This window comes from Rhinolophus sinicus, chromosome 17 (assembly GCF_057876585.1).
Source record: "Rhinolophus sinicus isolate RSI-liver-muscle chromosome 17, RSI-T2T, whole genome shotgun sequence".
Classification (NCBI taxonomy): Eukaryota; Metazoa; Chordata; class Mammalia; order Chiroptera; family Rhinolophidae; genus Rhinolophus; species Rhinolophus sinicus.
In genome coordinates this window covers 50,189,290-50,204,419 of record NC_142517.1, presented here as the reverse complement: position 1 = coordinate 50,204,419, position 15,130 = coordinate 50,189,290, and the positions used below count along the sequence as shown (strand labels likewise).

At 38.9% G+C, this 15,130-nt stretch overlaps 1 protein-coding gene across 2 annotated transcripts; it reads right to left on the bottom strand.

Annotated features, from left to right (window-relative positions):
- Nucleotides 1-1,713: 1,713 nt before the first annotated feature.
- Nucleotides 1,714-14,780, bottom strand: FETUB (fetuin B). 2 transcript variants are annotated; one of them, XM_074329189.2, is made up of 7 exons: nucleotides 14,462-14,776; nucleotides 14,012-14,122; nucleotides 12,607-12,694; nucleotides 10,549-10,718; nucleotides 9,721-9,822; nucleotides 3,078-3,161; nucleotides 1,714-2,168 (listed from the first exon to the last, which is right to left on the bottom strand). In XM_074329189.2, exons 1-7 carry the CDS (start codon nucleotides 14,705-14,707, stop codon nucleotides 1,830-1,832), a joined length of 1,140 nt encoding a protein of 379 aa, XP_074185290.2. In that variant the 5' UTR covers nucleotides 14,708-14,776; the 3' UTR covers nucleotides 1,714-1,829. The 2 variants fall into 2 exon arrangements, with proteins under 2 accessions (XP_074185290.2, XP_088649887.1); XM_088793761.1 differs by lacking the exon at nucleotides 9,721-9,822 and having other exon boundaries at nucleotides 14,462-14,780.
- Between the last annotated feature and the right edge of the window lie 350 nt (nucleotides 14,781-15,130).

Here is a 15,130-nt window from a genome sequence, read left to right as displayed (position 1 = left end):
GCATCCCTCCACCAGGGCAGCTCCTGCCAGGTGGCCCCTACACCAGCAGCTTCAGCTCCCCCTGGATTTGGGTAAGGCTCCTCCTCCTGCATCTCCTCAGGTCCAGAGTGGCAAAGGCTTCTTGCTGTTCTCCAGGTGCTTCAGCCTCCATTGTTCCCTTAAGTTGGCCCACAAGTCTTCATTTCTTTCACTAAAGTCTTTTCAGTTGAACTATCTGAAACAGTGTTGGTCAGATATTGCCTGCACAGCCTTCAACCTGAAGGTGGATTTTTTTTCTTACCTATCTGAATATTGTCCAAGTCCAGAACTTGATAAATTCACTTGATAAATTTGATACATGTACTTAGCAATGGGGGTAGATGGAAGAGATCATTGCCTATGGCCTGTGTCTCTTGCCAGACACTGATTGAAACAGAGTTTAAGACTCTACATGACACCCCACTTAATTATTTTTCTTTCTTATAGGAAGCAGATAAGAGTAATATAGTGTGAATATTGTCTACTGCTTTTAAGTAAATTAAGCTAACACCTCTGTGCCTCTTTTAAGAAACAGCTGCCAGAACGCAGGACAAGAGTTATATTTGCAAATTCCCTGTTTTGTTAGTTTGCTAGGGCTGCCGTAACAAAGTATCATGAACTGGGTCACTTAAACAACAGAAATTAATTTTCTCACAATGCTGGAGGACACAAGTTTGAAATCAAGGTGTTGCCGGGTTAGTTTCTTCCGAGGGCTCTCTCCTTGGCTTGTACATGGCCACCATTTCTCTGTGTTCTCGTATGATCTTCCCTCTGTGCTTATCTGTGTCCTAATCATCTCTTCTTATAAGGACATTAGTCACGTCCGATAAGGGCCCACCCTAATGACTTCATTTTACTTACTTACCTCTTTAAATATCCCATCCAAACAGAGTCACCTTCTGAGGTCCTGGGGGTTAAGACTTCAGTATATAAATTTTGGGGGTCATTATCCAGCCCAAAACACCTGTCACACACACACACACACACACACAAGACAAATAGTTGTGTGTATATATGTATGTCCATAATATACCTATCACCTATATAATATTACATATATGTTATATACATATACATTTGTTTTTTAAGTGAAAATTGAGAATGAATGTCACCTGGGCTCTTCATTTCTTCTCTGAGCAAAACTATTAAAGAAGCCAGAAGGCTCCCCAACTTGGAACAATGGCTGATTCTTCCCAGGCTCAAACACAGGACACAGGCAATGGTCTCTTTCATCTACCCCCATTGCTAAGTAAACTGTCAAATTTGTCAAGTGAATTTATCAAGTTCTGGGCTTGGAGACTATTCAGACAGGTAAGAAAAAAATCCACCTTCGGTTCAAGGCTGTGCAGACAACATCTGACCAATACTTGGTGCTGAAATAATTATGGAATAAAGGGAGAGTGAAACTCTGTGATGAATCCCTGTCTCGTGGTATCCTTCAGTTTTCATCTCCTTTTGATCGAAAGAATGATAATACACTCTTGCCCAGAAAGAGGAGGCCATGCCTAAAGATGGCAGGCCCTACATCAGACACACTTAGCTCAAAGTCAGTAACCGTTACAAAGGAGAGTTGGAAGACATCAGAGGCATCTAGACATGGAATGAGACCTTGGATAACTTAGGAAGCATGCAACCCAGTGTACAAGTGGAGGGTTTGGTCCCATTTCTACTTCCAGACAACATGATGAGATCAACAAGAGTCAAAAAGACACACTTTATTAGCCACTCTCTACATTCAAACTCTCTGTCTGTCTCCCACCCCCACCACTTCTTCAGGGCACCGTATCCCCATGGAATACTCTATGTGGTTCTCATGGTGGGAGAACAAGAGGGTCGGCCATCTTGGCTGGTCCTGGGCACTCAGCAGAGCGTTGTTCTTCCTTGGGGAAAGGCAAGACAACCAGCGTCTCCTTCATAGGCCCCAGGAAGAGAAAGGAGACATCCAGGGGTTCTCCTTGGGGATTCGTGGTTAGATCCAGCTGCACAGGGAAGGCCTCAACAGGGGCTTTTCCTTTGGAATCTTCGGGCTGCTCATCCTCCAAGTCAGGGAGGTGTTGGACAGATCCTTTTGGCGCAACTTCGGAGGGTGAATGAGCGAAGGCTGTGTTTCTCTGCTGTGGCTCTTCCACCCTAAAGATGCTCACAAGTCCCTGGGTAACAACAGGGGTGCAAGCATGAAATAAGAATACTTTCAATAAAAGAATGTCCCCCAGGGAGATCCCTGCCATGACTGGTACCAGGCTAAGCTGTTCTGTGCTTTTATGATGGGATGTTTCAAAGAGAGACAAGCTAAAAGGATTGGCCTCTAGTTAAAGGGTTATAAAGCACTACAGATGAGGGCCAGGGAGTATTAAGACTGCTAGAAACTTTACTGCAAATCTCACAAATTCCTAACTGAATAACGGTCCAGAGAGTTTAAATGGCTTATTCAAAGTCCCCAGTGAGCTGTCTCCCTGTTCCTAGAAGTGGCAGTAGCAGCTACCTTTTATTGATTATTTCTCCAAGCCCAATACAGCTCCCTGTATCCAGGGCTCCTCACTTATTTCTCACAGGAATATAAAGAAGGTAGGCATTGCACTCCCATTCATAGAAGAGGCAACCACATTTCACAGAGGTGAAAACAGGCCCATGGTCACACAGCTTGCAAGTATCAGAGCAGGACTGGAACCAAGGTGGCTGGTCTCAACCACCCTTTCAGCTATACCAGGCTGCTATACAGTAAGTGCTCAATAAATACTTCTGGAAAGGGACTGAATATTTTCATGGAAACAACTTCTCCCTATGGTTCAGTATAAGGGTCTTTGGAAGACTTAATTTAATCTCAGAGACCTGAGACATCCAAACTAGTAGGTTCCTGTTTCTTCAGGGATATTACTTATTCTTCAGGACCACATTGGGACTAAAACAGAGAGTGACAGGTCTTTAACCAGCTATCCTGTGGGTGTGACCTCAGGGCAGTCTGAGTAAAGTGGTGATCATGGATCTTAGGAAATTTAAAGGAAAGGGTCAGGTAGGGAACAGCTGAAATGTAGATAGAAGACAATTAGATCGAAAAATACCTGTGATTCAAAGAAGTTACAAGACACGGAGACAAACTTTTCGAAATGTCCTTTACTCAGAGAACCTTTGCAAATACCAACAGGCTAAAACAAAAAAAGAGAAAATACATGTTGTTTAAGTATTACAATTATCAGTGATCATAAATGGAAATCAACTTGCTTTCTGCTTGTGTAGACACACAGCCAAACAGTTTTAATCTACTACCATGCAGTAGGCAGGCTCTGAGCCAATTCTCTCTAGATTATTTCTGTAAGTAATCACCTAAACAAGGCTAGCTTGCCTCCAGTGATAGGAAACTCGGGACATCTTTTGGAACAAACTCTATTAGAAAATTCTTTATACTGAGCAGAAATCTGTGTCTATAGAACATCTACATCTTGGCCTTACTTTTACCCTTAGGGTGATTAGAAAACTGGTTTGCAACTCTCATGTAGCAGTAGCCCTTTATGTACATTCCATCTGAGTTTACTCTTCTCAAATGAAACAACTCTCAGCTCCTTCAACTTCTCTTTATTTAAACATAATTCTGTGTTCTTATTACAAATGTGATAGTAATTTAGAATATGGACATACGGAAAGTAAATAAAAAGACCTGTAATTGCATGAACGATACCTGTTTCCTGCAATAATTTGATTTCTTTTCTCCTAATCTTTTTTCCTATGCATATCTGTTTTTTTTTCTTTTAGAAAAATAGGATCATACTATATATTATTTTATAAGTCTCTTTTGTCACTTAACAATATAGTGTGAAAATCCTTTTATGGCACTGAATTTGTAGAGTGGCTATCTCATATTTCTCTGTGTTATTCAACAAGTTCTCTTTTGTGAAACACTAGATTGAATATCATTGGTTTTTCTTAAACATTGAAGCTATATATTTTCATATATTCCTAATTAATTCCTAGGGTAAATTCCTGGAAGATAAATTTTAGAGTCATAGGGTATGCACATTTTCAAGTGTAACTAAAATTTTATAATAAAATGTTGCCTCAATTTCTAAAGAATTTTAAGAATACAGTCCTCACGTAGAATTTACTAAAATATGTCCAAAGAGATTGCCTGAATATTACTCTACCACCCATCTCCAGGCTATATGAAGAGAATATTAGAAAATCCTTCCGGTGTGAAAAATCCATTAACGTAGGAAGTCTTTGGGGAATGGTGTTTCAGCCTTTCCCTTCTCTTTGTCACCAAATCACATAGGGAAAGGGCTCTAAGAGAACCTTCTGGAGAGACTCCAGCTACCTGTACCAAGTAGAGCCCAGCCACTCTCACTCTGGCTATAATTTACTGAGCTACCATAATTCACAGGCCTACGTGGTGCTAAAACTAGACTGGACCACAAAGAGAGTTTGAGGGAATGCTTACCATGTGAACCCTAAAGTTTAGGGACATATGAACTATGGAGATTGAGATCTGCTTCTCAGAGCATTCTAAGAATAGGACCTTGGAAAAACCATCCTTCTATGAGAGGGTAAGGAGAAAAGGCATCAAAGGAAAGCCCATTTCCACTGTTTGGCAGAGTAAAAATGTGTGAGAGTTCCATGGGACAAGGAAATGTCATAAGTAGTACTCTTGTGAAAGTGCCCACCCAAGGGACTCCCAGATATGGGACATTTAATAATAAAAATCTCTGGCGCTGAATCTGAGAAGGGGTGGTTCCAAGGAGTCCGCTAGAGAATACATCATCCTACTAGGAAAAGACCTCTGGATGAACTCACTCCTGTACCACCTAAGACAACCATCACAGGAGTCTCTCTCATAGAGAGCCAGTGTAGACCAAGAGAAAACTACACCTGCAAGTTCAGTTATGTAAAAAGGCTTTGTACTCTTTCCTCTAATTCTCTCATCCTTCTTGGAACTTGGAAGATCCAGAACTCAGCAAACGGTTGCAAGAGGGAGAGAAAGAATGAAAGAACAGACCTCTCACACTAGGTCTGCAGCTCTAGGTCAGGCTTTGGAAAAGCTTTTGTGTGGAATATGAGACAGAAGTTTTGATTAAGAATTGACTGAACAGATTTTTTTCATACCTGTAAGTGAACCTTAATTACCTAAGTGAAAATATTTCTCTTACGAAAAATAATGAGAAAGATATAGGATCTGTTCAAGATGTAATTGGCAAGTGAAAAGAGAGTTCCACAGAACAGGGTGAAGATGCTTTCCCAATTATTCCTTGAGAAAATTGAGACTATTCAATTGACTGGTTACAAAAGTCACTTGAGAGATACTCTTTATATTCAAAGTTATATATAGGTTGAAAGTAAAAAGATGGGAAAAATTTACAATGTAAACAGCAACCAAAGACAAATGTTAGACAAATTTGTTAGACAAAATTTGTTAGATAAAATGTTAGACAAATGTTAAACAAATGTTAGACAAAATTGACTTTAAGACAAAAATTGTTACTAGAGATAAGGAAAAACATTTCATAATGACAAAAGTGTAAATTCATTAGGAAAACACAACAACTATTATATATATATACACATACATATATATACATATATATGTATATATATATGTATAACCTATACCTAACAACAGAGTCCCAAAATACATAAGCAAAGACTGACAGAAGAGAGACGTAGACAATTCAACAATAGCAGTTGGAAATCTCACTTCAAAAATGGATATAACGATAACAAAGAACATTAACAAAGGAATGGAAGTCTTGAACAACACTACAAACCATCTAAACCTGACAATTACTGAATGATTCACCGAACAGGAAAATACACATTCTTCTCAAGTGTACATGAAACATTCTCCAGTATATACCTTATGTTAAACCATAAAACAAGCTGCAGTAAATTTAAGAACTGAGATAATTTAAAGTACATTCTCCAAACACAATAAAATGATTTTAGAAATTAGTAACAGAAGAAAATTAGGGAATTTCACATATTAGGGACTATGTGGAAATTAAATAACGTACTCCTAAATAACCATTTGGTCAAAAAAGATATCACAAGGAAAATTGGAAAATACTTTGAGATGAATGGAAACAGAAACACAATATGCACAACTTGTGAGATAAAGCATTGCTTAGAGGGTAATTTGTAGATGTACATGTTATGTTAAAAGAAAAAAAATTACAAATCAATAACTTAAACTCCATCTTAGAAAACTAGAAACAGAAGAGCAAACTCAGCCAAAACAAGCCCAAGGATGGCAAAAATAAAGAGTACACAGGAAATAAATAAACTAGATGACAAAAAAAGAAAACGACGAAAACAGACAGTTGATTCCTTGAGAAATCAATAAAATTGATAAAGCTTTAGCTAGGCTGACCAAGAAAAACATGACTCAAATTACTAAAATTGGAATTAAAGAGGGACCATCACTTTAAATCTTTCAGAAATAAAAAGGGAATGCTATGAACAACTGTATGCCAGCAAATTAGATAACTTCGATGAAATGGATAAAGCCCTAGGAAGACACACCTATAGATTACCAAAACTTATTCAAGAAGAAATAGAAAATATGAGTACATCTATAACAAGAGATCGAATTATTCATCAAAAAACTTCCCACAAAGAACAGCCCAGGCCCAGATGACTTTATTGGTGAAGTCTACCAAACATTAAAAGAAGATAAACACCAACTCCCTCACAAACTCTTCCAAAATAAAATAGAAGAGAAGGGGAAATTTTCCAAATCATTCTATGAAACCAATATTACATTCATATGATAATCAGGCAGAGATAATACAAGAAAACTATGGATCAATATCTCTTTGAATATAAATGAAAAATCTCGTAAAAATACTGACAAACAGAATTCAGCAACATATAGAAAGTATTATACACCATGACCAACTGGCATTTATCTCCAAAGTGCAAGGTTATTTTAACATACAAAATCAATCATTGCTATATATAATACTAATAGATTGAAGGAGAAAAAAAAAAATCACATGATTATCTCCTTAACACAGAAAACGTATTTGACTAAATCCAACACTGCTGCTTGATAAAAACAGTCAACAAACTAACAATAGAAGGGAACTTTCTCAACTTGATAAAGGACATCTATGAAAAACCTACAGTTAGCAGCATAGTAACTTATGAAATACTGAATGCTTTCCCCTAAAATCAGGAATAAGATAAAGATGTCTGCTTTCCCCCACTCTATTCAACATTGCCCTGGAAGATCTAGCCAAGGAAATACGGCAGAAAAAAAAATTAAAGGCATGCAGACTGGAAAGCATCTCTATTTGCAGATGGCATGATCTTGTATATAGAAAATCCTAAGGAATCTACTGGAAAACTCTTAGAACTAATAAGTGATTTCAGAAGTTTTTCAGGATACCTGGTCAATATGAAAAAATCAATTGTATTTCTACATACTTGCAATGAGCAATCAAAATTAAAATTAAGAGGGCAAATGTAATATATTAGCATCAAAGAGAATAACATTTAGGTATATAAATAAGTGAAAGTCTTGTACACTGAAAACTACAAAACATTGTTGAAGAAATTAAATAAATTCTAAACAAAATGGAAAGACATCCCATATTCATGGATTGGAAGACTGAATATTGTTAAGATGACAATTCCTATACCAAATCAATACAATCCCTATTAAATTTTCAACTGCCTTTTTAAAACAGAAACTGACAAGCTGATTCTAAAATTAATATGAAAATGCAAGGGATCCAGGATAACCAAAACAACATTGATTAAGAACAAAATAGGAAGACTCACACTTACCAATTTCAAAATTTACTAGAAAGTTACAGTATTCAAGATAGCGTGGTACTGGTTTAAGGAATGATATACAGATCAATGGAATAAAATTGAGAGTAGAGAAATAAACCCTGCATTTATGGTCAACTGATCTTCAAGAAGTATGCCAAGACAATTAAATGGGGGAAAGAATCGTCTTTTCAACAAATAATTCTGGGACACCTGGATATCCACATGCAAAAAAAAGAAGTTGAACCTCCTACCTCTCACGTCATGTGCAAAAATTAAGTCAAAATGAGTCATAGATCTAAACATAAGATCTAAAATTATAAACCGTTAGAGGAAGCACATGTAAATCTTAGTGATCTTGGATTAAGCAATGGTTTTTTAGATATTACACCAAAAGCACATTCAACAAAAGAAAAAATACTAATAAAACTTCAGCAAAATTAAAAACTTTGTACTTCAAAAACTTCATCAAGAACATGAGTAGAAAGCACAGAGAATGGAGGAAAATCATGTATCTGATAAGAAGATTGTATCCAGAATATGGAAAGAACATTCATAATTCAACAATAAAGAGATAAATTGTCTAATTTTAAAATGGGCAAAGGATTTTACTAGACATTTCTCCAAAGAATATATTCAAAGAGCCAATAAGCACATTAAAAGATGCTCAACATCATTAGCCATGAGGAAAGTTCAAATAATAAGTGAAATTAGATACCACTTCATACCCAGTATGATGGCTATAATAAAAAAGACAATAATAATATTGGCAAATATGTGGAGAAATTGAAACCCTCATATATTTTTGATGGGATTGTAAAACTGGTACAGTCACTTTGGAAGAGTTTAGCAGTTAGTCAAAAGGTTAAACAGAGTTCTCATATGACCCAGCAATCCCACTCCAAGGTATATACCAAAGGGAAATGAAAACATATGTGCACATATAAATTTGTACATAAGTGTTCATAGCAGCATTATTCATAATAGCTCAAATGAGGAAGTAACCCAAATATCCATCAACTGATGAATAAACAATACATGGTATAGCCATGCAATGAAATATTATTTGGCCATTAAAAGAAATGAAGCCCTGACACATGCTACAACATGGATAAATCTTGAAAACATTATGCAAAGTGAAAAACAGACTCAAAAGGTCACATACAGTATGATTCCATTATATGAAATGTTCAGAAAAAGGCAAAGTCATGGACATGGCAAGTAGATTAGCAGTTTCCAGTGGCTTGGGTGAGGGGACAAGGTGAATGACTACTAATGAGTATGGGGTTTCTTTTGGGGCTGATGACCATATTCTAAAATTAGATACTGGTGGTGGTGGCACAACTCTACATATATACTAAAAAAGCCACTGAACTGTATGCTTTAAAAGGGTGAATTTTATGCTGTGTGAATTATATATTAATAAAGCTATTATTATAAATAAGTAAATAAGGGGGGAAAGGCTTTTGATGTATTTTGCCCAATCATGTTACAACTCACTGTGCCAAGTGGCATTCCCACCAGGAGTGTTTCAGATGGTTTCAAGGCATCCTCCCCATCTCGGATGCAGTCTTTGAAAGACATCCTATTTGACTTTGTCCTTCTTAAAGAGTGGTCCAAGGAATGCAATACTATGTTGTATTCCAAATGTAACTGGATTTGTTCAGATAAAAGCAGGACCATCACCAACCACTGAGGAGATTTTTCTATATTTTATAGCCTCCTATGATGCTTTTCTGCAAAGACATAACACTGCTGATGAAAATTGCACTTGCAATCAAATATTATTGCACCTGGGCCAGCACAATCTCTAAATAGTCAGTTGCTCCTTGAAGGGAAAAGTGTCTCGTGCATTACACCTCATATACAGTTTGTGCTCAACAATACATATAAATGATTTGTAAACACAAATCTTAAGTTATGAAGACATTCAGGGATACTCACCGGAGAGTCAGGGACCTCAAGTATGCAAGCGGTCCCTGGGGATTTGGTACATGGTAACTCTCTGATTAGATATTCCACAAAATAAGAAGGGCCAAACACCCACTGGTATGAGACAAGAGTTAAGAAACAAAAATCAGACTTCTCCATGTGAAGAAATGACTGGCAGCATTATATTTACAGGAACCATCCATACCCAGAGAGTGTTAATACAGGTTTCCTGTTGTCCCTTCGTCTAAGTCCCGCCATGATCAAACCATGTATTATGATTTTGCTATTTAGAAAACACAATCAGCATACCTCTTTTCTCTTAACAATTTGAATGGGCTCTAAAACCTTTCCCTTGCGTGAGCTTATTTTTCCTCCTGTAGATTTGCTTTTAGATTAGTTTTGCTTTATATGACAGATATCAACATAATCTAAATACAAATGAGCCTCCATTCCCTCTAACCCATAAAGCTCAACATCCACTCCAGGCCTTAACATGGAGCAGAAATCGACTTGCTAAGTGGTCCATGGTCAATCAGATATGAGAAAGTAGCAGTAAACAGTGAACCTCGGTAGAATAACCCAAGGAGACTATGAGTCCATTTCTATTATTACCTTAAGGGCAATGAGGTAAAAATAAATCCCACACGTCTTGTGGAAATCTCATAGAACCACTCAGAAATCGAAACGTAATTGAATATGCATCCGTCTACTGAAGTAGGGGGTGAAGAAAGTCTCTTGGGTTCTAATCAAAAGAAGTGTCTTAATACTATCCTCTCAGTTTAGGAATCGATAGCGAGTCCTCAGACACACTGTGGGTGGAAGTGGGCATTTCAGCCTTACCTGGCTAGAAGCCCTGGTGACTTTGACGAGAGAATACAGCTTCAAGGGGCTCTCCTGGTTGTATTTTGCAAGAGACTCAGTGGCAGCTTCCCGAACACTTGGATCTGACAAGTCAATGGAGCTGGGGCTGGGGCAGTCGGGGCACATTCTGTGAATCTTTCTTCGAGAAACTGTTGGTGTCAAAGAGAGCAGTTTCAAATAAAACTTCCCAATTATTTTGAATCCTATAAATCATATGACAACAACAGAAGCAGAGACTGAAAAAGAAGATAATAGTCTGCAAGGATGGAGTGGAAAAGGAATTATGGGAATGAAACTTAGCTGTCAGCAGTGAGTTTTCTTCAATGAACATATATTACTTTCATAATTTATGAAAAATCAAAGCGAGATGTTTTTCATCTGACCCAAATTTATTTACTCTAGGAATTTTCTTGAAAAACACATAACATGTATTGACATAAAAACTTTTTTCCCAATTCCATCATCAATGCCTTTGTAAAGCAGCTGAGTGTCTTGAAAGGTTGGGATTTTATTATTGTCATGTCTTACCTTTTATTTCCCAACACCTGAGATAATGTGTAATACACGGTGAGTGTTTAGTAAATGATGGTTTACTGAATGAATGGGTGAATGACATATGGAAGGTGGAAGCACAGTCTCTCTGGTTAGACATGTGAGCCAGAAGACAAACATTGGTTAAATCACTGTGTAACTGGATAGAATAATCACTCTAAAGGTACAGCCAGAATTTCGGACTGGGAGTCACAAAACTACTGTGAAATTCAGGCTAGAGGACTTGTCAGCAAGTTGTTTTTGCAGAGCAAACATGTTGTTTTGATCAGTCGTGTGTTTATTCGGGTGTTTTGGAATGTATTATGGTGGAGTTACATCCACAGCTTGTCACTCCGGGCCCCCTCCCAGGTACCGCTTCCTGACCTCCCATACCTCCAGTGCCTATGGCTTCCATTTGAGTTCTGATCTGTTTTACTAGTTGTTGTCCTCTAATTTATTTAAATAAGTCTTACAACCAAGAAGCTCAAACTGTATCTAGTAAAATATTTGCTCTGCTGTCTTGTCCCTCAAAGAAACCAGCAGTATTGTTATGACCTGGAGCTTGTTATAAATGCAGACTCACAGGCCCTATCCCAGACCTATGGAAGCAGAATCTGCACTTGAACAAGACCCACCAGGGGAGTCACAGGCACATAGTGTTTTGGCAAGTAGCCGTCCTGTTTTCCCATGACTTGGATGCTTGCTTTCCAAAGAACCCACAATGAATGCACGTGCATTCATTTGAATTGTCACTAGTTTCAGCCTCATTTTTAGTCCATTTATTGAATTTCATCAACAGTATTACGGACTCCTTACACTTGATAGGAACGGGGGGAGGGTTGTAGAAGGAAGGAAGAAGGGATGAAATATTCTATATGAAATAAGATACAAGACTTCACATCAAGACCGTGCATGGTCTGGGCTGCATGAGTGGTTAGATCACGGTTCTACAGGAATGAAAACCGGACCACTTGTTCCTTTCCTGAATAGAAAACATTGTGGGAGAAGCAGCATTGGTGGTGATCCTTAAAGAATGGATATGAGTTCTAAGGGCAGAGGGTGTCAGGGGAGGCCATCCTCAGGGGAGAGAAAGGCACAAGGAAGATGCAGAGATTGGAAAGTGCAATGTGTGTTCAGAAAATAGTGAGGCATCCAGTTAAACGAAGTGCAGACTTGGTGTAGTCAGGGAGGTAATGGCAGAGACAGCTAGAAAGGGAGCCCGGGGACCAGTATAGAGATGATGCCATTTATGTCAGACTGAAAATTTAGGATTTAATGCAGTACTCAATAATAAACTATTACAGGTGACTTAGGAAGATTAATTGTGGGAAGAAGAACAGTGCAAGTTGAATTTCACAGGGCAGGAAAGTATTGGATATATTAAGAACCTGTTCTTGGTATGAATCGGAAGTAAGGATGGGAGAACTCTATACACTCTGGCATCACCCTGATTAATGCTCTTTTCCATCTTTTATTCAAACGAACAAAATCAGAGTCCTCTCTTACCTGGACGAAGAGTACAATTATACGCAGGTGAATAGAGAATTCTCCTTGGCCTATTAACGTAAATTATTGCTTTGCATTGACCATAAACCTGAAACCAACAAACACATTTTATTACATGGTGGAACAACCTCTGACTTTTTAAAATACCTCCCAAATAAAATTGGACATTTTATTTTTAAATAACGAAAAATTTAAGGACAATTTCAGTGGCTTTCAGTGTGAGAAACTGCCAGCAGACCATCAAAGAGTTCAACCTTCTCCTGGAACACAGGTAGACTCCATTTCCCAGCCTCCTTCCCAATCAGGTGCGACTGTGTATAACTGCGCTCTAACCACATGAAGGTGAGCAGAAGTGATTGGAAGCACTTTCAGTTCTGGCCCATGAAGATCTCCCATGTACAATCTATCCTCCACATTCTGTCTTTCTATAGCTTGATGCAGATGGGGATGGCAATCATAGAAGCCACGAGTTGACGGTGGCAGAGTATAGAGGCACGTTGTGGAAGGAACCGGGTCTCCAAGTCGCTTCTGGAGGAAACCCCCCTCTTGATTAGTAATTTCCATTTTGAATTTTACATGGGTGAGAAATAAACTTCCATCATGTTGGAACCAGTATACACTTATTAGGGTATGTGTTATAGCAGCTAGTGTCACTTCAACAACTATAATTCACAACAGGGTAAACAGACTATCTGTTCTTTAAAACCAAATAGGAACAGTTGGACAAATTTGGTTAAATGATTAGGAAAGATAGCTCGATAAAAGAGTTTACTTCTTAACACAATCCTGTACTCATAATAAAGTTTCACAACAATTTAATGGAAATCACAGGATAATTGAAAATCCAATGAAAACTGACTATATTATTTTCAAGTCTCTTCAAAGGTCATCTTTAAAAGGATCAATTCTGAGGCCCTTCGGGTTCTATGATTCCAGGAAACCCTTCCAGGGCACCTCTGAGAGTTCCCACACTGTAAGCCTTACTCTCCCCAGCCTCAAACTTCATGTTGATGTTCATTAAAACAAAGTAAAGCAAAATAAAAAAGCTCTCCCTTTATTGCTTCTATAATCTTCATTAAACACTCATTCAGGGGGCTACACCTCCGCTCGTTTCCTCACAATTTAAACACAGACTGGGAACCTGCAGGAAGGTCTTGGAAGTAGGAAATAGGAAACAATTTAGCAGCAACATTTCAATTCTGGGGTCGTAACTCCAATGGGTCTCTCAGAAACTTCTCTGATTAAACTCTGTTTTGTCTAATAGAATTGGAATACCCACCATGGGCACCATGCCCAAGAGATTATAAAGAAGGACATTTAAAAGACGGCACACATTGAACCATCTTTACCCTGTAGACAGAGGAGACCTCGTTTCTCCCTAGAGTTCCTGGACACAAGCACTTACCGATTCGTGAAGTGTCCTCTCCCCACAGTCCCTCCACGCCCTCTTGCTGAGCACATGGCAGTCAGTCTCTAACACGTCTAGTGTGAGATAGTACACAGATCCAAGAGCATCCTGTGGGAAGGGGTAGAGAAAAGAAATACACACATCCACCTGAAGCAGAAACCTCTAAGGACTGGCAGAAAAAGTCTCTGGTTTACGGCAGAGCTAAAGACTATAATGTTTTTGACAGTTTCTTATAAATGGTGGGACACTGGACAAGTGTCAGATTAGGATACTCTTAGCACTTCTTCCCAGTAGCAATAAGGGCATGTAGCATACACTAGCAGGGAAGAGCAGTGCGTGCTCAGCACATTTCCCATTTGGAGATCACCTGCCTCTGGGTTCCCACTCCCTGGCTGTGGGCCCCAAGCTTATGCAAACACCTGCCCCAGATAAGGAACTGTCACTTGCCTGTCTGTGCTCTTGGACATTGTTCACTCGGTTGAGGCTCAGCACATAGCCGTCCTTTCTGTTGCTATTGATGTCCTGCAGGGCGAAGCCAGCCACTGCCAGCACGTCCGAGTTGTTGCAGCCATGGGCGAGAAGAGAGGGCCTGAGGACCTGCTCTGGCAGAGATGCCAGCATGCAGGGTGTGGCCAGCATGGAGAGCACCAGGGGTAGGAGCAGACCCATTCTGGAGAGAGCGAGACTCAGCATGGATCAGTGTGTGGAGCTACAGAGATGGGCGGCTTTATAGGGCTCTGTAAGGCCAACTTGAGCAGTTTTGTAATCACAATCTGAACTGCTGACCAGGATTTGAAATACAATGCCCCATTTTATCGCCTTGAATTCTAAACGTGGATTTCCCGGAATCAGTACTTTGGATGGAATTCGCCAATGTTTCTAACCTTAGACCCCTGAGTAATCTCATTCATGTGTTCATGTAAGCAAATTGAAGTTTCCCAACCTTTTCCTGAGTAATCATAATAAAACCTGGGTCAAGGCTCCTAGAAGGTCATGACTGGATTCCAATTTGTGCCCCGGCGCCACCTGAATCCGAATATGTGGATTTTCAAGTTCTCCCATCTCCCCTAGCACCTTCCCTTCAGCCAATGTCCTTAACCACACTCACGGTTACCC

What these genes read in the sequence shown, in the direction of transcription:
- FETUB (XM_074329189.2), bottom strand. Translation starts at nt 14,707, where the DNA reads ATGCTGAGTCTCGCTCTCTCCAGAATGGGTCTGCTCCTACCCCTGGTG. An exon ending in ATGTCCAAGAGCACAGACAG is followed by an intron (nt 14,123 to 14,461) that starts GCAAGTGACAGT and finishes CCCTTCCCACAG; the next exon opens with GATGCTCTTGGATCTGTGTA. An exon ending in TCACCAGGGCTTCTAGCCAG is followed by an intron (nt 9,823 to 10,548) that starts GTAAGGCTGAAA and finishes GTCTCATACCAG; the next exon opens with TGGGTGTTTGGCCCTTCTTA.